The sequence below is a fragment of the Lathamus discolor genome, chromosome 2, assembly GCF_037157495.1.
Source record: "Lathamus discolor isolate bLatDis1 chromosome 2, bLatDis1.hap1, whole genome shotgun sequence".
Lineage (NCBI taxonomy): Eukaryota > Metazoa > Chordata > Aves > Psittaciformes > Psittacidae > Lathamus > Lathamus discolor.
The window spans coordinates 107173157-107200705 of record NC_088885.1 but is presented as its reverse complement, the minus strand read 5'-3'; the positions used below and the strand labels follow the sequence as shown (position 1 = coordinate 107200705).

General features: G+C 40.1%; 1 protein-coding gene across 8 annotated transcripts in view; it reads right to left on the bottom strand.

Annotated features, from left to right (window-relative positions):
- Positions 1–27549, bottom strand: part of PPP4R1 (protein phosphatase 4 regulatory subunit 1) — a 64262-nt gene that overhangs the window by 12385 nt on the left and 24328 nt on the right. For 7 of the 8 annotated variants that reach the window (XM_065667985.1, XM_065667986.1, XM_065667993.1 and 4 more), the window contains 9 exons: positions 24259–24365; positions 14740–14882; positions 13166–13312; positions 12827–12934; positions 12024–12089; positions 9760–9918; positions 8456–8586; positions 6325–6842; positions 646–821 (listed from right to left, as the gene is read on the bottom strand). In XM_065667985.1, the coding sequence (XP_065524057.1) occupies positions 646–821; positions 6325–6842; positions 8456–8586; positions 9760–9918; positions 12024–12089; positions 12827–12934; positions 13166–13312; positions 14740–14882; positions 24259–24365 (1555 nt within the window). The remainder of the gene's footprint in view (positions 1–645; positions 822–6324; positions 6843–8455; positions 8587–9759; positions 9919–12023; positions 12090–12826; positions 12935–13165; positions 13313–14739; positions 14883–24258; positions 24366–27549) is intronic. The other variant, XM_065667988.1, reaches the window with a different exon arrangement.

Sequence of the window (27549 nt, the reverse complement as noted above, 5' to 3'; positions counted from 1 at the left end):
CCCTAACATACAGTACAGAACAGAAAACAGTATCAAATGCTACAAACTTCACCTGGGCAGGGGGGCAGTGGTGGGGTGCTTAACAGGTTCAAGAAACTTTAAAATGTTACTGATTGCTAGAATCGACTTTACCTTTCAGCAGCCTGCACAACACCCTAGAGTGCAGGTCCTCTTATACACACCAGTAAACTACTATAAAACATTCTGACAAGGAGCACAGGGAACAGAGTAGCTCCTTCTCCAAACAGGGGGTGGGGAAGCAAGGAGGGAGGAGCAAGAACTGAAGAAGGGGATTCATTTATTATCAGTAGGGCTCAATTTAAAGAAGGCAACTTCACAGGAATGAATTGCAGCAGCATTAGAACATTTTAAGATGTGACAGTCACAACAAAGATTTTAAGAGAAACTATTTTAAGAATTTACAAGGACAAGCACAGAACTGGCAAAAACAAAGGCAAAACCACAAGTCATTTTAATTTAGTAGCTAGTAGCTTCAATATCAGCCAACAAAACTGACCACCACACTAGCCAAAAGCGGGAAGCATTTGGCTGCAATTACCACACAAACACAAAACATGGCTCTATTACTGAAGCCTTGGAAATTCTAATGGAAAAAAAATAAAGAGTACACAACTTGCTTCTTACCTCAACAGTGTCACCAATTAAAGGCACAATATCGTCCAGTATAGGTTTAAAATTCTGTTGGTTACTGATGGTCAGTTCAGTCTGTGAGTCTGTTCCCTTGCCAACACTGGCCATTGTCTCTTCTTGAGGGTCCAAACTAGATGCTATGAGTGCAGCAGACAATACCTCCACTTGTGCTGCAGCATATGAAAGAGAAATACATGAGACTGAATTGCAATAAAATTCTATCAAGTCCACAGATCAGCTTTTAGACAATGACTAACTGGAAGACAGCTGAAGAACTACAGGGGATGTACAAATTTAAGATTATTGACTGTTAGCAAATCCCAAACTGGAGACAATTAGTGTAAAACGTAAGGCAAATTAACACTTTTTTTCTGAGGATTCTCAACCACACTACAGTTGAACAGTGAAATTTGTCTTTAAAGCAAATAAACACACCCCCCCCCCCCGGAGTAAGACACTTGTTATGGCAGGATCAGTACATATTAATGTTGCAAGTAGTCTTTGGTACTGAACAGCACATGAACACTAACTTACTGACTGGGTCTTCTGTGGGAGGTAGGAATAGGAGAGAAAAGGGAAAAATAATTCAAATAAAGGTTGATAACAGGTTTATTCATACAGAACAGATTTAGGTTCTAAGAGGCTGCATCTCTATGTATACAGTCGTTCAGTTTTTATATTTTTATAGTAACTCTAAAGCAGGACCTACATAGGAGGTTGTTAGACCCCAGTAACTCTTTTCTGCAGAAGATACTTTAGCCTTGCATCCTCCAGAAAATAATAAAGGTTGCACTGTTTGATGTCCTCTTATTCACCAAAAGGAATCATTAGCACTTCAGACACTGTCATCCACTCTTTTGAAACAGATCCAGCAGTTCTGAGACTGCTCTTCTTTCCATCCCTCTGCTTACTGCTAATTAAAAAAAACCCTTTGTTGAGCAGTGCTCCTTGGATATAGCCTGACCCAAGCAGATCAGCTACCAGAGGCAATCTTAGCTGCAAGCGACACAGAATTCAGTGAGGACTGAGCTACCCTGCCTCCCTCCTTCTCCACTTTTTTCCAAGAGGGTAAGAAGGAATTAAATTTACCCAGCCATCCAGAAGCTCAGTTTCTCATGGAATTTGTTTTTTTTTCCCAAGGTTTTTTAAATGCTCCTCGTGAAATTAAACAATAAACAATAGCTTGTTTTTAAACCCACATTGCCATACCAAGATAGAGAGTCTGAATTTCTCCTTCTAGTTGTTTTTGTGGGTTTTTTTTAATAGAGTTACTAACAAGGCTTAAAAGACATTTGAACTTATTTGTAGATAGGCAAAACAGATATGCAATACATCTGTTACAAGAAGCAAAATTGTAACAGCACGATCTTAGCTAGCAAAAATTGGCAAACACCCTACAGGTTCACTGGTTTCTATGCAGAGTTTGATGAGCAGGAATAAAGATAATTCTTTACAACACACAATGCTAGTTCCGTAATTGCATCAAATCTCTGACAGAATAACCAAAAGGCATTCCTGCTGTATTACTATAATTCACTTAAACAGGAAAAAACATAGAAAATTAAGAGACTTAAACACAAAACCGACATCATACTAATACTTCCTCCATAAAACACACAGTGTTAGAAAATAGTTTCAATGTATACGTTATATTATAATATACAATTTATAAATACACATAGAAAAATGAGGAATTTTACAAGTTGCAAGATTAACAAAAGCTTTCTGTGATTTCACTCTTCAAGTGTTACTTCACTTACAGTAAACCTCTGTACTTTAAGGCCCATGAGAATAAACAAGATCAAGGTTAGTAAATTCCTATAAAACTTGTAAATCAAATAAATTACCCAAACCCATGCAAAATAGGTGGCCATTTCAGAGCACCTGCTAAGGCAGGAAATGCCTGTCTGATTTCCAGTTTATTCTCATTTAGAGAAATCAAGCAAGAAAATTAAAAAGAACTGTATTTTGCTGCACATCAAGAAGATGTTTTTCATTAGGACTTATTTCATGAAGGACAACTTGATGAAAAGTGTACACTCCTCTCATTTTCACTTCAAAGCCAGGAAAGCTTATCCTGACTAAGTGACACATACTGCTTCAACTCTGAGGGTGTATTTACTGAAAAATGCACACAGAGCTCTGAAGATTACTCTAGTAGCAAGAGTGAAGCTATCTGCAGCAGCAATTGAGAATTTTCCACGACATATGCCCCACACACGCCCCACTGTCAGTCTGCATGCTTGGACCACCACACAGGGGCTTAATGGGATGAAGACCGCCAAGTATCCTGATTTCCTCTGTCTGCCCTAGAGGAGACAATGACACAAACGTTCATCTCGTCAGCTTCCTGTCAATTCTACAATCCCAAGATGTGGTGATGAAGGACTGGAGAGACCGAACTCCCAAGGATTTCACTGACTGGCAAGTGACTTCTTTGTTGAGTGCTTCTCCATAGGTCCTTGTCACACCAAGGGCGACTCCAGTGCTGTAATTCACCAAAAGGTGAATGACAGAATCACAGAATCACAGAATCCCAAGGGTTGGAAGGGACCTCAAAAGATCATCTAGTCCAACCCCCCTGCAAGAGCAGGGTAACCTACAGTACATCACACAGGAACTTGTCCAGGCGGGCCTTGAATATCTCCAGTGTAGGAGACTCCACAACCCCCCTGGGCAACCTGTTCCAGTGCTCTGTCACTCTTACAGTAAAGAAGTTCTTCCTGATGTTAACGTGGAACTTCCTATGTTCCAGTTTACACCCATTGCCCCTTGTCCTATCACTGGATATCACTGAAAAAAGCCTAGCTCCATCATCCTGACACCTACCCTTCACATATTTGTAAACATTGATGAGGTCACCCCTCAGTCTCCTCTTCTCCAAGCTAAAGAGACCCAGCTCCCTCAGCCTCTCCTCATAAGGGAGATGTTCCACTCCCTTAATCATCTTTGTGGCTCTGCGCTGGACTCCTTCAAGCAATTCCCTGTCCTTCTTGAACAGAGGGGCCCAGAACTGGACGCAATATTCCAGATGCGGCCTCACCAAGGCTGAGTAGAGGGGGAGGAGAACCTCTCTTGACCTACTAACCACTCCCTTTCTAATGCACCCTAAGATGCCATTTGCCTTCTTGGCCACAAGAGCACATTGCTGGCTCATGGTCATCCTCCTATCCACCAGGACCCCCAGGTCCCTTTCCCCTTCACTACTTTCCAGCAGGTCACCCCCCAACCTGTACTGGTACATGGGGTTGTTCTTCCCCAGATGCAAGACTCTACACTTGCCCTTGTTAAATTTCATCAAGTTTCTCCCCGCCCAACTCTCCAGCCTGTCCAGGTCTCGCTGAATGGCAGCACAGTCCTCTGGTGTGTCAGCCACTCCTCCCAGTTTTGTGTCATCAGCAAACTTGCTGAGGGTGCACTCAGTTCCCTCATCCAGGTCATTGATGAAAATATTAAACAGCACCGGTCCCAGCACCGACCCCTGAGGGACTCCACTAACATGACCTAACATCTGTAAACATCTTAAGGTCCTAGCTTAGTAAAGGAGGAAAAGAGAGTGCATGTGCAACTATGTGCATATGTGTGCACAGACTCTAGGTGGCTGCCTTGATACTGAAACTTGGAACAGCTTCCTAACGAGCTATCTTCACCACTGCAGGCTCAGGTGCCAGGGTACGTCCCCTCATAATCCCATCACACAGAGACACTGTCCAAGATCCGTACTGATACCCTCCTGACTGAGGTGGCTGCTGCTGCTTGTCCTCATCTCCCACAAAGACCTTTCCTGAAGCCACAAGACAGGCAGACAGAGAATCATCAAAAATACAAAAGATAAGGGTCCCTTCTCACACATGACAGGGAAAAAAGCCCTAGAGCTCTTGGGAAGCAAGGTTTTGGGAGGAAAGCTGGAAGGGAATCTGCTGGCTAACCAGCTTTCACAAATGCCTTCAGTAAAAATTGAAGTGTAAAGGTCAGCTTTGTGCATAACACAGAACTCATGTATTGCATTGGTAAAATAAAGGTCGATGTTCACTGGACCTTAAACCACCTGCTAATTAACTCTTGCTTTGACTTTTGCTTCAGGTGAAAAGTATTTTTCAGCAAAGAACTATTTACTCTTGGCTACTGTACCTGCATCCTAACAATAACTGGCACAACCTTTAAATTCAAAACCACACTTTATCTGGCCTTATTAAATTTCCTGGTCCTCAGGAGCTTCTGTCCCTTGAATGTGCTTTATTGCTGTTTTCTGTTTCTCCTCACATTTCACTAGAAGACAATGATAAAAATTTACAAGTTGCATGCTCCCTTTCTTTCCTGAAGAATTTGCTTTCCTTACCCTCACTTCTTACTCCAAGGCAAAAGCTATGGGCTGCATTATTGGGTACAGAGGAGTTTCTTCTCCACTTCCTCCCCACCTACTGTTCCATTAGCAACATATTTTAGATGTCTGCCGCGGGCAGTGCTAGTAGCCTAACTTAAAAACAATTTTTGTAAGGAATGGGATCAACTGACCACATATTTAGGCTGGTTTATCCCTATCAGGTCTCCATTTGGCAAAGCAGCCTGTAACCGGCATAAACCACAGCTAACCCCAGTAACCTGCGAGTCAGGCTTTCTTACTTCCCCCAAATAACACTCAGAAACGCTGATATTACATGATTTAGCACTTTCTATGCAGAACATCATGAGACAAACCAAGCTGAAGAAAGTGTCCCTGGAATGAAAAATAAAGAAATAAAAACATCTCTGGAAAGAAAAGCAACGTCTGAAGTGAAGACAGCAGCAGTCTCAGGGAGCTGTAAAAAGGTGAGCTGAATAAAGACCCTGGGATCATTTCAAAAGAGCTGGCATACTTCAGAGGAATGTGCAGGTTTCCATCTCCCAGTCTGAGACCCTCAAGGCTATCTGGCCAGTGGACTGGAAAGGTCCTATTAACAGTGATTACATACAACTGCTTGACTTTACATAGCCTGCATAGCGCTGCTAGCCTAGGAGGTCTCTCTGATGTGCTGCTGCCACCAGCCAGTCATACTTATGAAACCCTTCTCTACTCTTCCAAGAGCTTCTAAAATGGAGGCTGTGTATTCACTTCAGTAATTCAGTCTGGATCAATTTTCAGTTAGACCTAATAAACTTGGCACACTTGAAGGCAAAAACACAAGACCGCAAATAAAGACCTTACAGAAAAATGGAGAAGACCGATTAAAAATAAAATGGATAATGCATAAAATGGAAACTATGTATCACAGTTCAATATTAAAAACAATTAAATCTGCCTCCTTATTTAGCATGTATGCTAACTGCAAATTAATTTCCTGATCAACAGCTTATGCCATTGAACCATCTATTTGCTTATACTGTCAAGACAGGCAGGCAGAAGTTTATACTGATAACTGGATGTGTATTCATGCCCTGGGTTCAGCTTAAACAGTGACAATTCATTTTATGGAAAGAATTGTACCACCTTTAAACATCTTTACACAAATGAAAGTTCCCTTTTAGTTAATCATCCCTTTTCATACTTAAATCAAAATAGATACTATCTCTTTAAGGATCATGAGAAAGTAGTACTTCTGACTTTTAAAATGACTGAAAGGTTAAAACCCACACTGCTAAAGCAACATATCCGTACCTCCAAACACTAAAAATGCTTCAGTATCTTTACTATACCTTTAACATCTGGATCGTCCATATGGGGTTCCAAATTTTCTATCATTTCTTCCAATTCTTTCCTTTTTGTCATAGGAATGTTTGAAGATACTTGCATAGTGAGTTCCTGAATTTCTCTATCAAGTATTATCTCAGAAGTCTGCTGAAGCTCAAGGTCAATATCTATTTCAGGAAGTGGAGTCCTCCAGAAATGGAAAGAGTTGTACAATTCCTGCTCTGAAAGAGAGGTTTCCTGTGAATTCAGCCTGGCCTCCCGCAGACCTGCTGTACAGCAATGAGAACTTCGCTCATTCTCATCAGCCATTTCCCCACAAGATTCTGAGGACAAAGTGCAATGGAAGGATGACTCAGTCTGGAAATCACTTTCCCTCTGGGAGTGACCTGACACTGTATTTTGATCTTCCATGGCATTTTCAAGTTTTGTTGCAAAATCATCGTTATCAACATGTGAAGACAGATCCTCTGTCCTGTTGTGCTCATCTTCTGTTGTAACATCTTCTGTAGTCCTGACTTGCTCACTGTTGAGTGCCAAAGCAATTGAACATTTAAAAAACAAAATATACTCATTGCAAACAGATGCTCTTGAGAAGTTACACACACGTTATCAGCTTGCTATTTAGGAAACTAGATTTACTTGCAGCATGGCAAAATAATTCACAGAATTACAGAATGGCTGAGGTTGGAAGGGCCCTCTGGAGGCCATCTGGGCCATCCTCCCTGTTGAAGCAGAGCCACCCAAAAGCAGTTGCCCAGGGCTTTTGAATACTTTGGAGGACGGTGACTTCACAGCCTGCCTGTGCAACCTCTGCCCATGCTTGGTCAGCCCTCACAGGTGTAAAAAAAAAAAAATAAAATTAAAAGATTATATATATATAATTTTTTTTCCCTGATATTCAGAGGGAACTTCCTGTGTTTCAGGTTGTGCCCATTGCACACTGTTCTGGCACTGGCACCACTGAAAATAGCCTGGCTCTGTCCTATTTGCAGCCTCCCTTCAGATGTTTCTACATACTGATAAGGTGCCCCCTGAGCCTTCTCTTCTCCCGGCTGAGCAGTCCCAGCTCTCTCAGCCCCTCCTCATAGGAGAGATACTCCAGGCCCTTCATTATGTTTCTTGGACTCTTTCCAGTATGTCCACTTGCACTGAGGAGCCCAGAACTGGATCTAGCACTCCACCTGCAATCTCACCAGCGCCAAGCAGAAGGGAAGAATCACCTCCCTTGACCTGCTGGCAACATTCCTCCTCATGCAGCCCAGGATACCACCAGCCTTCTTTGCAGCAAGAGCACATTGCTGCCTCATGGTCAACCTGGTGTTCACTATGATCCTTAAGGCGGTTTCTGCAAAGCAGCTCTCCACTTGGTGAGACCCCAGCCTTTACTGGTGCCTGGGGCTGTACCCCTCCAGGTGAAGGACTTCATACTTCCCCTTGTTAAATTTCAACAGGTTCCTGCCAGCCCACTTCTCCAGCCTAAGACCCCTCTGCAGGGCAGTGTGACCCTATGGCACATCAGCCACAATTCCCAGTTCCCATCATCAGCAAACTTGAGGGCACACCCTGCTCCATCATCCAGATCAATAATGAAGACGTTAAACAGGACTGCATCCAGCACTGACCCCTGAGGTGCATGACCAGTTACTGGCTTCCTACTATGTGTCACTGATCTGCGGCCCCCAGGCCCAGCCATTCACCCAGCTGTCAATCCACCTCACTATCTCCTCATTCACCCATACTTCATCAGCTTCCCTATGAGGATCTGATGGGAGACTACCCCAAAAACCTCACTGAAATCTAGGTAGTCTATATCCACTGCTCTCGCTTGTTTAAGTCAGTCTTTTCATTACAGAAGGTAATCTTAAGGTATCTTAAAGTATCTTAAGTATCTTAAGGTATCTTAAATCTTAAGGTATCTTAAACTAAGGTATCTTAAGTTACTGAATAGTCATGTCTTTTCAGTATGTAACTGAAAATTTTGGCAGCCTGTGAAGCAAGGTGAGAAATTCCAGATCTTTCCCTTTACCAAGATAAATATACAATTCATACAGGAAGGTTAATTTTCTTAAACTTGCAGCTCATACAGAAGAAAAACAAGGAGCAAAAAATAATTTGTAGATTTAGTAAATTCTTTACCTGTTTTCCTGCACAGAACCACCACCTTCTGGGTTTTTACCATCTTCTTCTTTGAAGTACTGGCCACTGCTGGATGGATTAGCAAAAGTTGATATGAAAGGCCCCAGAGACTGAAAAGCGGCCTGGCGGACCTAGTGGAAAGGGTCCACAAGGTGGAAAAAAAAGAGTTATTTTTATATATATATATATCATGTCTGCCCTATAAAACATAAATGCCTGCTACTAGGAACTGGAAGGGTCATAAGCCTACTGAGGAAAGCAACAGCAGAGGCTCTTGTCTGGAAAGAGTCAGTCATTCATGTACATAAATTGCTAGGTAAAAAAAGGTTAAGAATAAGCAGGGTAAAAACAGCTAAATCACGGTAATTAGGTTGACAGGCCTATTTCCCACAACTGAAGAAATCATTATTATTTAGAAAGCAGAAGCAGGTAAAATTGAAAGCTCAGATGAGAATTTTAACAACTTGAAAGGATAAAAATTATGTGCGGTGAACAGACATTTCACTACCATAAATCTGATTGATGATAAGCTCTGCTTTTCTTTCCATTTCCTATCTGGCCATGTTGTTCATTTGTTCCTCCTTTCTCCAGCTATTTATTCTTCTCTTCCCAATAATTATCTATTTTTTTTTATTTGCTTAATTCTCGTGGGCTATAACTTGCGTGGTTTGCCAGAACCCATGAGCTCATGCTCCTGTGCAAAAGATCGACTAGATCTGCCTTTGGATCTCACAAGTCATCTGCTCAATAGAAAAAACTTAACATGGTTTGAAGACAACCCCCCCCCCCAACCAATGAGATAAAAAACCCCCACAAAAATGAAATAAAAATGAAATAAACACAACACCAAAAAAAGACCCCACCGACAACCAAACAAACCCAAACCACCACACACACAAAACCCAACTCAAAACCAAACAAACCCAAAACCAACAAACACCACCACCATACTCCACTGACACACTGCTCCCCAAAGCAAGAGGCGGTGGTAGGGGACCTCAAGAAATACAAACGCATCACATATAATTTTCCAAGTTTGTTGATGATTTTCAGCAAGATTAAGTCACAGGCAGTTCCGTAGCTAAGAAAAGCTATCCCCCTGACAGTTTTTCTGCTATGCTGCAGTGAAAACGTGAGGGACTTCCTACACCCACTGATAAACTAAGCAGTCTGAGAAGAATTTTGCTTGAGGCGAGTGAAACAAATTGTGTTATTCACACCTATGGGGAGAAGTTTTATATGGACTATCAGAGTAAAATCCTTTACACATGACAGCTAGTCAAGAAATAAAAAGCAATTCTTACCCATCGTGAAGGATCACTAATCAAATTAATAAAAAGGGTTGACAATTTTGTCCTCCGGACTTCCTGTGATGTTGCACAAGAAACTGCCATGAAGCATTCAGCACAGGCTTTCCTAACTCCCCACACATTATCAGAGCAGAGCTGGAAAAACCTCGGCAGCTGTTAGGAACATAGTGAGTAAATTTGCAAGTCTTAGCAGGCAGTACTTGTTTAGAAGCAAGTTCGTTTTTCACATTCATCTCCTGCATCTGGTTCTCTCTCCTTACACTCAGATACATTAGTTTAATATTTGCAAGACAAAGAGCACACATTCAGTAGCACCACCCTTCTAATCAGTTGCTCTCATGTTACTTATAGATACAGATAAGGACAATTCACTTGTGTGAAGAAGAGCAAGAAAGTATTATTTTTAACCTCCTTTTATATATATATATATGTGTGTGTGTGTATTTGTAAGAGCCTCACTGAAATGCAAAAGAGTATCTTCAGAAAGAAAAACAACCCTTTCTTTTCCAACTTCTCGTTGTTATATTTATCAATCTCTGTCACCACCTACCCTATAAAGCAGGACCTAAATGCATAAAGGAACAGGGAAATGAGAAAAAGACTGCATTTGCTGCACAAGCAAACATGTCTGAGCAGACCAGGAGGTTTACTAATAAAACTGAAGTATTCTGAAGTTGGTCAGGTGCTTGGGTTTGTTGGAAATGGTAACAGTAAGGATGAAATGGTGGACAGTGCAGGTGAAGCAAAGACAGGCAGATCATCACATGGCTGCCTTCATTTTCAGTAGGCAGTGTTGAAAGTAATACAATGACTGTTGCTACAGCTCTATTGATCTTCAGCCGTTCCTACTTTCTGCGGCAAAGCCTTCTGGACTTTGCTCCTAATTAAAAAAGCATTTATGTTATATCCCAAAGTTTTATCTAAAGCCATTCAGCTTCCCCCTCCCTCTCCTTTTTTATTTTTTTTTTATTATTTTATTTTAATTATACAAAAAAGGCAGAAAATGGCATTTTCTGTTATGGAAAGAGATCCCCAACCATCCCAGCCACGTTACTGCTTTCACATAAAATAACTTTTTTATTTCATAGTTTAATTGCACACTCTACAAAGTTTTAATCCAAATTTATGACCTATATAACTAAAAGATCATTTGTGGGAGAGAAATCAATTTACATCCCAAATCAAAAAACATACAGGATGTAAATCTGCACAATGATACTTCATTATCAAATGGCTTAAATCACACAGTACCTAGGGAAAAATGCAGCAGATGCTGTAAGAATGTAAGAAATGCCCTGAGGGTCACACTAGGCCTACCTGTCCCAATACCGCATCTGCAAAATGACAGAGCCTTTTTTTGAAGTCATGCATCTAAGTCCTTCACTAATCCATGGCACTCACTCAAAGTCTTCTGGCCCTCAACAAACTCACTATTCACATCCCCAAGAGGAAAAAGTTGAAGGAGCCCAGCAACTGCCAGGGCGATTTCTGCCCCCTAGCCCTGTTATGTCTCTAAGCCTATGAACATCCATCAGCTCCTTTGACCCACCAGGAGAATGGGGAGCACTGCTAAGGATCCTCTGCTTACTACTCCCTGCTCCATCCAGTTCCCTCCTTTTCCATTTTCAATTTGCATCTCTTCCCTTTACTTCATTTTTTATTGCCCAGACTGATTTCTTTTCTCGGCCTTTCTTTCTCTTTCCCTTCTTCCCAGGAGGGCTGTGAGGCTTTGTTAGTGAGGAAAACTGACTTTAAAAGATTAAACCAATGAACAGCAGAGTATTAAGTGATGCCATTTAAAAAGAGACCACATTAAGCCTCACCACTTCTAGCAGTCTGTACCTCCCATGCTCCTCCTGTATCTACAATCTCTCACTGCATTTATGGACATTAGAAGACACATTTGTGCCTACTTCTTGCCTAATGTATTTCTGAACTTGCGAATACTACTCTGTGCCTCCACCACCCAAAATGTTTTCTTCAGTCTGGTTTAACTCTTCTCCCAGCAATAAAACTGAGTACCCCTTAGCTCTAGACTGTGTGACTTGGCAAGTAAGAATGCTGTACTCATAGTAACTTTGAGATTTTGTAAACATCACTCATAACCTCACATCAGCAAAACTGAAGAGTCCCTGCTTGTTTAGTCTCTTCTTACTAAAGCAAGGTAGTAGCTGTTCAATCATTTTAGCTGCCCTTCCCCTGTACCTTGTCCTGCTCCAGTATTGACTTATATTAAAAAGCATTAAAAAACAGCTTACCAGCATTTCTTCGGTGGCTTGCTGCCCAACCACGCTGCAGATATCTCCAAAATTGGCTGCACATACCTTGCAGATAAAATGCAAAAGAGCAACCACTAAGACTGTAGTTTTAATACAATAAACAAAAATCAAAGCAAAAAAATAAACAGCTTCTAAAAACATAAACCCAGGTTTCAGCATATACTCAGCATCAGCTACTTCCCCATTCCATCAGTTCCCATGGTTAAAAAGAAAATTAAAATTAAAAATTGTTTTCTTCATTTCAAGCTTAATCAGCCTTTTTTAATCATGAAAGAACCATCTCAGAACTTAAGTGAAAGGGAAGAATAAAATGTGTTCAAAGTGCTGTCAGATAAAAGAATACAAGAAGTTATCACGGAAAATAAGCTATGCAATTGCAGGGTGAAACCAAAACACAGCCTCAGCACCTAAATACCATGACGGATTATTGGTTTATTTCATCTTAACGAGCATCTTTCATCTTATCTGCAATCTACCATATAAGCTCAGGTGGCTGATGTTGTTATCAGTTACAGCTGGTTCACATTTTCATAACCACCTACACAATCATAGGACAAGCAGATTCTTTCTTTACTCCTGATAATAAAGGTAAGAACTCTAGAAAAAAACTCGGTGTCAAATATAAAATCAGTGGAAATGTGAGCTACAAAGAAACCCCATAGCTTTCACTTATGCATGTCACAATGAGACCTAGCAGGAAAAACCCATTTAGCCAAATGCAAGTTCCAAGTTCATGACACTCCTTTCACAGACAATCCAGACCAGATGCTGATAACTCATACCTTACGAACATGAAACATTCTGCAGTCACAGCACATCTCGCAAAACCTAGGAAGAACAAGCCTTTCTGTGATGTCCTTTCCCACCATGGAGGCCATTTTGCACATTATCTAAAGGCAAGACAGACACTAATCAGGGATGCTTGCACAACACAAAATTCTGTGGCAGTTAATCAGAGGCTTTTCATGTTTACTTTTCATTTGTATGGACATAATGTTATTGAAAATTCTCTTCTCTTTAATACCACATGGATGTGTAACTTGGAAACATGCTACCATGACTGGAATATCAAGCATTCAAGCAAACTTTATACTGTGTGATTTGGTATTGGTGTTACTTACAGCTACGGCTTCTGTCTTCACATCGTCATTGCTGTCTGGAGCTGTCAGATCTATCAGAACAGGGCATACTTTGGTTTCCACATCGTATCTCTCTATGAGTTCTTGCTCCAACAGAACTAACAATGCTGCCTGGCTTGTTTTTCTCACCTATCATGAAAAGAAAAAAGAACGAAGGAATTCAAAGAGAGGGGTTTTTTGCTTGAATAAATGTTCTGTATTTTGGAAGCTGTACCTATATACTGTCACACACCTATACTAGTTGCACTCGACAAGAGGACAAAAGCTGCAAAAGCACTTCTGCAAACACTTCATGTTTGAAACAAACTACGTTTGAACTGAACAGCAACTGCACATTATAAACTAAGGCAGTGCCGTTACAGAAGTGCCCACCTACATACGTCCCAAAACACAGGACAGCAATGCCAAATAAGTAGCCATGGCAGAGTTCATGAAATACATAAAGCAAAGCAGGACAACTACCTAGGAATAACAAAGTTTTAAGGAATGTGAATTTTAAACAATTTCTTCTTCAAAAAAATCTCCTTTTCTGAGATCAAAGTGTTTGGCTGACACCGAATAACTATGTTTATTTCAAACATATTTGAAATGCTGAGACACTATTTTGTTCAGTTCTATCTGGGGAAAAAGAACAAAGACTGTACAAAAATAAAATAGCCATTAATAATTGACTTCGTACACGGCAACCCCTGCCCCTCAAAAACTAGGAATTTAATCAGAAGAGAAAGCATTACATACAGCAAGAGACTACATACTGCAATGCAGTAATTTTGAAAACATCTTCTGAGATCTTTGTTTCGGAGCAAACCAGCCAAATGAACTACGGAGTATCAACAGAGGTTAAGATGATGAAAAGAATCACTGAATCTGCTAGCAGGGGGATATCAAGCACAAGTATGGTTGTTATATTATACACAAATTAGCAAAACAGCTAATTCATGCATAAATTCATGTATATTACTAAGAAACATAGGTTTGGGTATGTATTTTTAATTACGGAAAATCTGGGAAAGGCAAGGGAAAAGAAGTAACACTGAAGAGGCCCAAAATATTTTAAAATAATGTATTACCTAGAAGTAGTCTAGTCTGAAATGATGTGAAAAAGCCTACAAAAAAAGCTTTAGGCAAGCTAACTCACACATGCAAAGAAACAAAAGTTCAATCCCAAAGTTCATTGAATTGATACACAAATAACTGGTCATGAAGGTATATAATGGTGTTAAAAAATGGATTATATTGAGGAGTCAGTTTTTTGTGACCTACTGTTACTTTTTGCCAGAATTTAAATTATGTAAGCTTCTCAAAATGACTGTTTGGTTTTGCCCGTGAGAATATAATACCAGATAAAGGGCCCCAAATCAGAACAGATCATGTCCACAGAAAAAAAAAAAAGTTGGAAAATTTCTTCAAGTAAAGTTCAGAGTGCCATGTATTTCATGTCCATTCAAACTTTTTACCACAAAATATGATACACTCGTATGGTGATATGTTATTTGAACAGAGCATCACATCAGGTGTATTCAACTAGCAAATAACTATTTGTAGAAGATACTTACCTGATTATTCTGGTCTGCAAGGTATCGCACCACAATAGGCAGTAAGTATTTGGAAAAAGCATATGGGATTGAAGGTCTGTTCTCTTGACAGAACATAGCAATATGAGGCACCTGTTCCATCAGTTCTGCCCGCACTGTTGGCTCTGTCAGGGTCGAAACAAAAAAAAAGGCACAATAAATGTTTACAAGCATAGTGCTAGAATAAGCTGGTTCTGTACATACAAAGTATGTTCTCAAGGGCTCTTGTCAGTGTGTTTTTGTAGGGGTTCATTTTGACAGGCACCATCTTTTGTCAAAACTAGGTACAACTACACCCTGCACTGCTAAACTACTAAAGGGACAGGTTCGACATTCTCAGTAAAAACAAGTCAAAACTAAGAGAGCAAACCATCAAACATTACGAATATCATAATCTGTCTGAACTCCCTACGAGCATCCCTTACTTTAAAGAAACCTGTTAAGCAGAAAGTCAACCCAAAATTGATACCAATGAGAAGAAATGAACTGAGGCAGACTCCTTGTCTCTCACACAACCAAAGGAGATCAACTGTTTCCAAGACTAAACCTGGCAAAACCACCTATTTTCTTCCTACATGGGATTCTGGTCCTCTTATCTGACAAGGCCTAGCTTCTTCACTTCTGGAAGAGGAACTTGAAATGTGCCAGAGAAAGTAATCCTTTTACACCTCAACATGTTTTTTCCATCTGTGTGATAACCTGCCCAAAGATGGTTAAGCTAAGAGGCCTTGAAAACACCATTTGCACCTGCATAGTAGCCAACAGAGAGCACAGCAACTACAGACAAGAGTCCTTCCTTCCTGAGATGGAGAGTCATCATCACTGTTGATAAGAATGTGCACAGCCCCTTACCCAAGAGCAACTCTTCTGAAATGGTTGCAATTGGGAAACAGAGCAGAATGACGAACCATCAGGCTGGGAAAGGAGGGATGGATGGCTGAAAGGCAAGTGACAAGGAGATAAGACTAGCAACTGAAGGTAAGGGAGACTGGAACTTGCTGGATAAGAAACTGGAACCAGGGCCCAATGCCAGGGCTGGAGGGAATCACTTCCACCTTTTCCATAAGGCTGCTATTTCAGGACATGCCCAGGACATGATCCTAGGTGATAAGGGTACAAGATACCCATGATAAAGGTACAAGAGGCTTCTGTCACAACACTTATCACTAGGATTTAATTCTCACATCTTAGGACTTCTGCCTCATTTCTTGCAGCAAACAAGACAATGACTTGGGGCAGGGGAAGACAGAGGGAAGAGAGAGTAAGGAAGATAAATCTGGCTGATGCTGCATGTTTGGCAGTAGTGCTTCTTAAATTGTTTCCTAATTTGCTCCAGGCAGTTCCCACCCTCCCAAATCCAAAAACTGTGGCTTCCATTATGCCAATGCAACTGTTTGTGCAGCCAGACAACAAACCATATCAAAGAACTGATCTGGCTGACACAGCTTTTGCCCCACCACAGCAACGTGATTAAACAGCAACAACTGACATTCATATTGGTTTCCCTGTGCAATCACGCATTTCCCCCAAGTAGCAGAACTATCTGATGATAGAAGCAAGACAAGTGGTGGTAAGAGAGGGTGCTGGGACTGCTTACTGCAATATTACCGGAACAGCTTATCAAACAGAGTGAAAGAAGCAAAACGCTGAGAAAATCAATTCATTCCTTTGCCTAGCATGAAGCTGTGCAAAATACTCAAACCAGACCCTTCAGAGAGTAACTGCACACTACTTATTTGACTGCAGTCAGAATTTTGTGTCATCATGGCTGAATACCACCACTGCAATCAAAGCCAACAAGAACTATGTATTAAGCATATCAAGAGCTATGTATAAAGCTTCAGACACTAGACACTCAAAATGGGAAGACTGTTTTGACTGATAGTTCTACAGTTTGTCCACCCCCAGTAAAGTAATGGCAACACTTCCTTTCCCCGAACTGACTGGGCTTGCTGTGAAACTGACTTCATAAATTTCTTTATGAAGCACTCCAGTAGGACAGCAATGAGTATCAAAACGATAAGATCCTTGTTTCTTCAGAACAGGGTTCATCTATTATGCAACACTTTAGACAGCAGCCACACCACCTGACAATACGGAAGAGCTGCTCATGTAAAGTGAGCCCCCTTCTTCCTGAGCTACTAAGCAAGCTCTGGCTTTGTGAAGAATATAGACAGATGAGATGATGCAATTAAAGATTTGAAAAATTCATGCCCAGGAAAGAATTAGAACTGTAAAGTCACCTTACTTCTTACATTCCCTAACTTCTAAGTACATGGCTCTATGATCTTACTAAAGTCAATTCAAACCAACAAACAAATGAGCACTGTGTATGTAACTGGCTATGTAACCCAACACCATAATTCACTATCAAAAAGGCATTTGTACTGTTCTGGGGAATTACTGCTGCTATGCAAGAACCTTAACCTTAAGCTTACCAATTTAGATAAGAGCTCAATTCTTCCAAATGCTGAAGCATATGTTCCAGTGTATACTGAATAGAACCTAATCTTCCAGTCTGATGGGGTTACTGTACAGCTTTTCCTTGCATTATGTTTCCTAAAGATCCAAGCAACAATGCCAAAAATTTCCACTAAAGATACAGCACTTTCTCATTCCCTTCATACATTCCTCAGCTTTGCCTTTAGCTTAGACGGGTGGCAGATCCAAGTAGATTTCAGCAGACTTCAATACAAGACAGTGTCTGCCATTTCAGTTTAAACTTTCCTCTTGTTTGTAACAAAGTTTCTGTTTTTGTCATCAACACAGTGAACAGAGCATGGTAGTTATCAGTTAAAATAATTACACACAGCTTCTTAAAGCATAAACTCATCCAGCTGAGGAACACATCTGTACTACATATTTTTTGCACTGTAAAATACAGTCAGGACCAGGCTTTCACACAGTATAAACAAAATCTGGGTGGAGAATTTTGCTTCACATCAAGACAGAAAGTTTCTATTTTAGGCACACTGGAAAAATCACTGGGTACAATTAGGTTCTCCATAGCATTTGCTTGGAACAGTATTTTTCCGTTTAGCAGAGGAAGTATTTTTAAATGCTGCTGTTTACAAGCTATCTCCTGAAGGTACGAGTCTGTGCCTTAAAGTAACAGGTCACAAGAAAAAAAAAATGCTGCAACTTGTCAAAACAAAAAAATGTGGAAAGAAATTTTAATACAAAAAAAAAATTGTATCTCAGAAGCAAAGTCATGCTTGTTTTCCTCAGTCATTGGCACTTTGCTTGATTCCAGGTCTTATGTATTCCCTAGATATAGAATTACACTGAATTGATGTTTAGAAAACAAGCAAAACTAGGAGAATGACAGAAGAAAGTGAAAATAGACTTCAATTTCTTTTGTTTGTGAAATAACTTTGAAAATCAGTTGCTAGAGTAAAATGACACAGTTCTATTTCCAGATGACATGAAGCCAAGCAATATATTCCAACCAAAATCTCCAGAACCTGGGCAGATTTTGATCTGCACACATCAACCTTCAGTTTTAGCCATTTCACAAATCAACTTCCCAAACTGACTTCAAAGTCATAGAAGTAAATTAACTGTTCCTTCCTCATGCATGGAAACCCACTTGGATTTCCCCTAAAATTTCACACCATCTCTCATGTAAGCAAAATGCCACAATACTCATCCAGCTGCTCCTAGCACATACACTTAGCTTTCCTATATAAGTGTGTAATGTTTATTTCATCCCTGCTGAGGCTCTGAGGAAGTAAAGCACCACAGTTAGCTGTATACTGGAAATTAAAAGGGGATTACTGCAGAGCTGCACAGTGTAATACCAACTAATTGCTCCAGAACACTTATTTATAAGTGAAGCAATTATTCCAGAGTCAGCCCACAACTAGATTTATTTCACAACAGCTTACTCTGCAACAATGTACACTATTTAGAAGAAATTTTGCAAAGCTTTCATTATCTCAGAATGACCATTCTGGAATACAAGCAGAAATTTCCTCTACATTTGCAAGGGCCTGTAACATTTTTGTGTTCTGAAAGTGTATATGAAGAACAGCTACTGGTGATGTTAATGCTGCTTTAACCGACGATTTTGATGAATGTTTTAAGTACACCTGAGTATTAACAGTATTTGTTCTTATTAAGGGTTGTGAAAAGTTAAGGTGTAAGTGCATCATTTTGCATTTACACTCTCATTCTTTTGAAAACAAAAATGAATTTGGTGAAAGGCAAATTAAAATATTGACTTGTATGTGCTAGAGAGAAACAAGCAGTGCAGAAGACACACTCATGCCCTTCTCCCTGTAAAGATCCTCACTTCCGCATTCAGCCTGAATATAAGGTCCACAGCATATCAAGATGCCTGCAGCATGGGCAATAGTACAGGATGTGTATACATGTCCATTCTCAAACAATGTCATTTACATGATCAAAGACAAAGTTTGCATAAATTCTTCAGTTTGTCAACTCAAATTTTATCCATCCATTTCTTTGCCACATTAAATTTTCCCTTCCCCCCCTTTTCTTTTTCCTTCTACTGTTATCCATATTCCCGACTTCCACCATTTCATCTGTCCTTCCATCATCCCGATTTCCCATTTCATCTGTCCTTCCAACTTTCCTACCTTTTTTGAAGACAAAATAAAATCTAGGCAAGCAAAATGCACTGTAACCAGAACCTGTCCCTTTTAGTTTAGGAATCCATCAGAAGGACTGATGTGTCCAGTGTGTGTGCTGCTTCAGTAGTCAGGTTCTTTACTCTTACTAAGCAGAAATGGACTTCATTACTGACTGGCAGAGCGAGGAGTGAAATACAGACAAATGAGAGAGGGAAATGTCACCATTAGTCATCCATCAGATGAATGGAGAAATAAAAAAGGATCACACCAAGCAAAGGAAAATGTGTAGCTGAAGATAGAAGTGGTATAGAAAATCCTTCCACACCATTATGGAAAATTCCCATTAATATTGCTTACATATCAGGATTTTGTTAAATGCTGCAATATGTGCTATTTGACAGGCATTGTTATCTCTCACTATGCCAACAGCAATTGAAATGTCTTACTAACATAAATTAAGCACTCTATTAAGTAATTAAGGTCGTGAGGCCATCCACATTAAGCCTGATTACACAGCTTCAAAACTTAATGACCAATTAGTCTAATAATTGTTTTTAAATTCAGTCTGTTTTGCAAACTGCATTCACAACTGATCCTATGCAGTAAAGAGACTATTGGTCACTCAAAGAGAAAAAAATCCTAGTTGTTTATATAGAACCAAATAAACACCAGTCCTCTAAGAAGGCACTTTTCCCCTTCCCCCCCATCATTTCTTATCATTCTTGCAATAATTCTGCCTATGGCTAACTTTCAAAGCCAGTTAATCATACAGTGCACACAATGATGAAGCCTTGTATCATATAAGCCATTCACAAGCTGGTACCAAAAAATAGTTTGAATGACACTAATTTACTTAAGTGAAAAAGACAGACATAAGGCCCTTGTTCAAGCTCACATGAAGTCTGTGGTTAGTCTACATTTGAGAACGAAGAAGTCCCAGCTGTTTTAACACAAAGATAAGCATTTTATCTCTAGTAAGGATTTATGTGGGATAAATTAAAATTTGCCAAACACTGGGCTTCTATGCCAAGCTGATTCTTAGCTTCTATAGGTTCAAAGACACCACAAAAACATCTAAGTGGGAAACCATACCTAACATTCCTAAAGAAACAGAGTATTACAAAGTGATTGAACAGCAGATTCAAGAGCAATACAAGGTATGTCAGCTGTAGCTATTCCAGAGAAATCACTACCAAAGTCAGCAGGGAAGTCCAGAGTTCGGAAGGACTGAGAAACATCCAAACCCCACAGCAAAATCACAGACTTGGCAGTAACACACAACTACAGTAGTTAAGAAAACTACCGAAGAAAATATGCCTTTCAAACAACTGAGATTTGGAGAGAAAGTTTCTCTGGGAAGTAAGTGGGTTGGAGGCAGCAGATTACTCCCCAGCTGCTACTGATTGGTTTCCTCCACTTATCAGCAATTCTGTGCTGCCACTTACATACAGCAGGACATGACAGCAGAGCACAGCAATTCCTGTGTTCCATCAACACTTGGAGCAACTCATTTCCAGTATCACCTTAAGTGGGTATTTTTTCCACAGCAAAAACATACTAGTGATCTGAAGGCTGCAAAACCACACGTAACCTGGAACTAATTAATTAGAAAGAGTCCAAACTGCCCTGTCAGAAGAAGACCCACTTTATATACTTTGTATGTGCAGTTACACAATGGTAGTCAGAACTGTCTTTCACAAAATACGTTTCACTACAACTCACTGTGTGTCCACCTGCAACCAGCACACTGACTGTTCATAGATATTAAAGCATCACTTAAGCATTCTTTCAAGTATAGGCAACACTCAGTTCTTCTCCCCAGAAGAAACCTTCCTACATTAGCCATACTAATAAGACACTATTCAAAGAGTCCACATGAGTTTCCACCAAAAGCTGTTTGTTTGAGCATTTTTTGTCAACAGTTTTTTTAAAAACAGCTTTAGAGCTAGTATTTTCCTTTGCCATCATGCCTCAAAAAATGTAAGAATGTAAGGTCTTGGCTAGCCAGTTGGTATGTGAAGTTCTTTGTCTATCATACCAAGTCATAGTCTCATGATGTTTTGTACCTCCCCTCCTGCAATCATGTATTTGGACACAGATCTTTTTCTAGGAAAGATTAATTTTTATTTCACATTAATGCAGTGTTTGGTGCAACACAGAGGACATGTAGCTTTCTAAAAGTGTTACTGCAGTATATGAAGAATAATAGTAATTACTGTTTTGAAACTCCCTTGCTCTCAAACTCAGAAATGGCTGTCTCATTGTAGCCACAGCTTATTTAACAAAAAAACCCCAACACCAAACAACAACTGAACAAAAAAAGCAGCTAAAAAAAAAACCCCAACCCAACACGAACACAAAACAACCAACCCAAAACCTAAAATGCCTTAAACATGTTTCTTTTTCAAGCAAAGACCACGTCTGAATGACATCAGCCCAACTACAGGACTTCTGAAGTTGCAGGACAAAGGACTGCTTATTTCTAGTTCACTGTTGTATTTTAGATAACAGCAGCAGCAGCACAGAGAGCATGGGCATTGTGTAAGACTAATGAATATCGCCTACTAGAAACAAGACGACCAGTACATAGTTTAGTTTGACTTCCCAGCAGTTCATATTTGCCCACAGAAGCTGTGGCTGCCCCATACCTGGCAGTGTTCAAGGCCAAGCTGGATGGGCCTTTAAGCAACCTGGTCTAGTGGAAGGTGTCCCTGCCCATGACAAGAGGGTTGGAAGTATATGAGCTTTATGATTCCTTCCAACCCAAACCATTCTGTGAATTTATGATTATTTATTTACGAATTTAAACATGACGACTGGACTCCAGGATGCCCATACAGGTATCTGGCTCTAACCAAGCAAGCCAAAACAGAGATACTTTGTTTTCTTATTCCAAATTCAGTTGTTTTGTTGTTTTGATTTGGTTTTTTGTTTGTTTGTTTTACAGAACAGGTCAGAAAAAAGTATCATAAATGGTAAAAAGCATCAGATAAGAGAAAAATTAAAACCAAGCCTGATAATAGCAACCTTAACCAAAAACCCCAAACCCCAACACCCTCCCCCACAGAAAACCAAACGAAATCCACTATGCTGTACTTTGAATAATAGTCAAGCGTATGTATTAGTGTACAAAGCAGATCTAGCTCCCTAACGAACTTTCACATGGTTTAAGACACAAGGATATTCTAATAACCTGTCTTACAGAAACAGGCTAAGTCAAATACTGCAACTGCTCGAGGCACAAGACTCACAGTTGAGTTTACAGAAACTTAATTTGTGGGGCAGCTGCAGAATCCAGTGCTACTAGTTTGGCAGATCTGAGACAACTGCTACAATGCAGGAAAAGCCTGAAATGCTGCTTTTACTGACACTGAGAAAATATCAACCCTGACTAAGAGTGTACTCCGCCCGTTAAAGGAAACAAATGGATTTCAGCTCAACTCTTGGCTTCCACTACATTTCTATCCAAGCAAACTTCAATTTGACACACTTGGTCATCAGTGAAAAGCCTACAGCTACAAAACTGCTTCATGAGGCTGTTTCCCCCTGGGGATACAGCTGTCCTATTTTCCAAACTTGAAATAAAGCTTCAGAAAGTTTCTGATGCTCAAAAACGTTAACATATACAGATTTTGAAGCAGAGCTTGCTAAGAAAGCACTCTAGAAACAGCAGCACGCCACTGTTGTCAATTAAAGACACATTTAATCCTAAATGAACAGTGACCATTTTTCCTCTTAAAGAATCCTTGGAGAGATACTCAGTACAATTGTGTACTTCTTACAATAGGCTATTTTTCCTGACTAAACAAGGACATTCCCTCAGAAAAGTAAAAATGTGTGTTTTAAATTATCCTGGGTTCAGCTGTAGCAGCAGCAGCTGTAGCAGCACATATATAACTGCTGCAGTTGAACCCAGGACATAAATGAAGACAATAATGACAGAGTAACAGAAATCAGCAGAATACTTTTTTACTCTTTGAAAGCATTATGTTCTGCAATCCCAGAAGGGAGAAAAACGAACACACATTAAACTGAAGAAATGTTTTCTTCTCATATAAGATTTAATACAAATTTCTCTCCACAGCACTTCTACAATGACAAAAAAAAAAAAAGAACTTCTGATCTTCTGTGATGTTTTGCTGAAGCCTTCCTTATTCCTTCACATGCTTAAACTGTATCAGCTATGTTGAAATCAAATCCTTAATTCTTTCTAGAGCATCTTCAACCTGGAATTTTTTTGCAGCTCTGTCCACACTATTTTTCCCTTCACCCACTCCCCCACCACTTTTTAAACACTCATTTTATTTTACTTTTTTTTTTTCTTATTTTTCTCCTCCTGCTTTTGCCTTTTATTCCAAGCACCCAGTAGCCTCAATATACTCACAAGCAAAAGCCCTTCTATATCTACAGAACCCTCCTACTCACTGCTTGTATCTGCATCTTGTCACCAGTTTCTGCTGCCTCTCTTACCTTCCCACCTGGTCGCCCAAAAGGGACCAAGAGAACAACTTCAGCATTTAAATTCTATCAAAACTAACAGAAGTTTTACACAGATGTTTTGCAAGATTCTTTTCAAGACAGGAAATTAAGTTTTACAAACCTAAAATAATCATCTAGATGGGCTAGGTACCTGAAATACATAATTAGTTATTAAAAAATGTACTGATGGAAAGTCGTAATGCCACATTTTGAAGGGGCTTAATTCTCTTGAGAAAAATAGTAAGGAAAAAAGTCATCTTTCAGGGGATGATCTACCAAAATGAAATCTTACAGTATTTTCTTGCATTTGCAGAAGCCTAGTTTGAACATCAAAGATGAGAAAGAACATACTGGTCCTGTGCTGAACACAGGTTCAGCAATTCTGACTCTCCCTCATTAAACCAGTAAAATGTTTAATGCTACCTACCTGAATCATCAGCTAATCTGCTGATTCTCTCCAACACAGCAATACAATCTCTCTCATCATCACTGACTTCCTTCAAAGTGTCCAGCAAACTTCGAGCCACCATTTGCCTAGTTTATGAGAAAGATTAAAAATTAGCATCATTTGTGTCCAGAAATACAGCCAAAACAAAATAGTTGTGCAATCATACAAGTTTCTTAAACTAAACAGTAAAATTTTACAGATTCACTTTTAACTGTTAGTTCTGCTTGGGGAATTATTCTGATGACAACCCTAAAGAACTGTTAACTTTAAATGTAACATTAAAAGTACTCCTTTGGCTTACAAGGGTAAGAAAAACCAGCCACAAAGATAAAAAAGAGTAAGCATCTGGCAAGAGGGCAAATAGGCACTGAATGTTGGGAAGTCTGTGTCAGCCTTCCACCCTCACCTCTGAATTCCCCAACTTGCTCCATATGAAGCAAGACAACACTACTATTGCCAATTTCAAAAAGAATTACGAACTTATTTCAGGAAAGCATGAGCACTCAATCTGAAGATTTCCATACTGATAGTGATGTTTAGAAACTAAACTTCATTCAAATGCTATCTGGAGCACTGTGAAAATAAAACGTACTATGCCTGCGACATACATTACGCAAAGTAGATAATGAAATGTTAAGAAAATATTAAACAAGTCAGAATCAATAATTTTCTAAGGATTAATTTGTCAGTGACGAAGTCAGGGTTTTGTCCTCCAAGGTTCTGTTGCAGCCTATGTTACAAAGCAATACCTGTCAGTTACCTACACAGCCCTAAACGCTAACTTTTTAAACAATGCAGCTGGCAAAGTGTGGCAATCAACCTTTCTCTTCAACAACAGCCTGCAACAGCATAACTCTTCCCCCCCACCCTCCACTTTTGGACACCATGGGTTGAATTCAGTTCTGAGAGCTAGCAGGATTATCCTAGCAGTGGCATGGGCCAAGGAACAGTGTCCAACATGCTGCTAGCTCCTGTACTGCCCAAGAGCAATTTATCAAAATGCTGAAGCAGCAAGGATCAAGTGCAACATTATTTCCAGAACTGACTGATAGAAATGTTAGGAGGTAGCCTAGACATAACCAATGTTTGTTGACAGACTGCAGTGCCCTAAACAAAAGCAGAAGCATAGCTAAACTTGATCATGTTCACTACAAACACTGAACATCAGCAATGGTCACAAACTGGTAAGAAACAGATGGTTACATTCCTAGTGTACAGGGGAAGCCCAAGAGCTTTACAATTCCATCCAACTGGAGAAATGCAGTAGGTTTTCATGAATTCCCAAAGCTAAGCAGGTATTCAGTTTGAGAAAATGGAAGTATCAATAATTTAAATGTTTCACATTGGCCCCTTGCAAAAGTATCTTCAACTAAACTGCTCTGACATTACAGTTCAACAAAATCCTGTAAGAAAACAAACTGCAAAACTTGCTCGCCTTTAACAGTTTTCCTCTCCCTCACTCTTTTCAGCTTCACAAACATGCAACATCTCTCAGCAGAGACCCTGATAGGCAACTGGAAGTTCAGCTACCAAAATCCTAATGGAGGGAAACAGACTATGTGACACACTCAACCTAGAAGCAAAGTTGACTTGGTCTTTTAAAGGGCTGGACACCTCTGAAAAGAGAAGATGGACAGATGATGCATATTTCACAAACCAGCCTGTCTGGATGCATGTGTCAAACATAACCTTGGGAAGTGAGAGACAAGTCAACTCACCCACTGAGCTGGTCTCGGCAAGTAAGGAAGCACACTAAACAGCACTACATCCCATCTGCCTCCTGTGGACTATGGAATGGCTCTCTACTATGCTGTAAGCTTTGAGCAGACTTTCATCTTCTCATAGAGCTTTGTTAGCAGTATCCTGAACTGTGGTAGCTGGATCCCACAGTAAGTTTTTGCTAGCTCCTATGAGATGGCCAGATGGTTATGCAGAAGTAGCCACCCTGTAAACTGAAGGTCACAAACCTTCTGCTCAAGAGGAGATGAAAACACAAATCCTAACCTGAAGTAGATAGGACTTACTTATTAAATCAATTCAAAGCTAAGAAGGGCCATTCAACTCTTCCCCTAGGCTAAATGTAGAAGATGGCTCCCACCTACACCCTGGTGCTATTACCCTCTTTTGCTTGTAAAGGAATCAATGGACCTACTTTTATATTTAGCAGCTTCTGTTAAAAAGCTTTACAACAAAAGGCAACATGGCAAAGTGGCAAAACTTAACTGGGTAGGCAGCCAGTAATAACAAGGTAATCTCTTAACTCCATCCATCCACTGTCCTCGGAGATGATGTCCACTCATGCCCTCCAAACATTACAGGCTCTGACCCAGTTCTGCCACTATAGCCAGCAAGCTGCCAAGATTCTTCTTGTGCCTCCAAGACACAAAAATAGGACACAGAGCTAAACCTACCTCACATTTGCCACAGCCTGAGCGCTAGTGTCTAGCAACTAATGCACAATGACTCGAGCCCTACAAACTCACACTTGAACATGCTCTGCTTAAGGAAAGCAGAGAGCAAGCAAAGGTGCACAGTGAGCTGTCTAGCAGTCTGATCTTTCTTCTCATGCAAGCATTGGTGGTTGAGCTACAAAAAGCCTGCATAAGACAACTGCAATGAACTATCAATCCGTAGTAGCACACTATATGGCAAGGCTGCCCAGCAACCAGCCAGATGAGTACCAGGTGAGCACTCATAAAATTGTAACTGACCTCTGAAGGATGACCTGTCTGCTATAAACACAGACAAAACAGGTGGACATGCTTCATGCTCAATAGGCAAGGAGATACCTCCTGTGACAGTCAAAAGGAAGAGGAGCAGTCTTCTTCCAGGGATAACAACATGTCCCTATAAACTGCATTCTAACAGGAAATCAGGCTTTTTCAAGTACGTATGTGACAGAAATGACTCCACAAACATTAATGATGATAATAGAAATTATTTCAATAGCATACACTCTTGTACTATACATTGTTCTTGGTTATCAGGGCACAATTTTGAGCTAGGATTAATGGTTTCTTGCTATTTCCCTCTTGCCACTGGCTTGGGTTTGTGCAGTGCTTGCTTCTAATCAGATACCAAGCTCCACTAAGAACCTCTACTTTTACACATTCTCACTGCCAGCAGAGTTGTCTTCACTGCAGCAACTAACAGAATTGTATCTTTTTGTTCATTCAGTCAGATCTGATTCCCAAATCCTCCAAGCCCAAAGAGACTTTTTTTTAGGTGCTCTGGCAAGTGACACTTCAAATCAGTGACCCTACAGCTGCG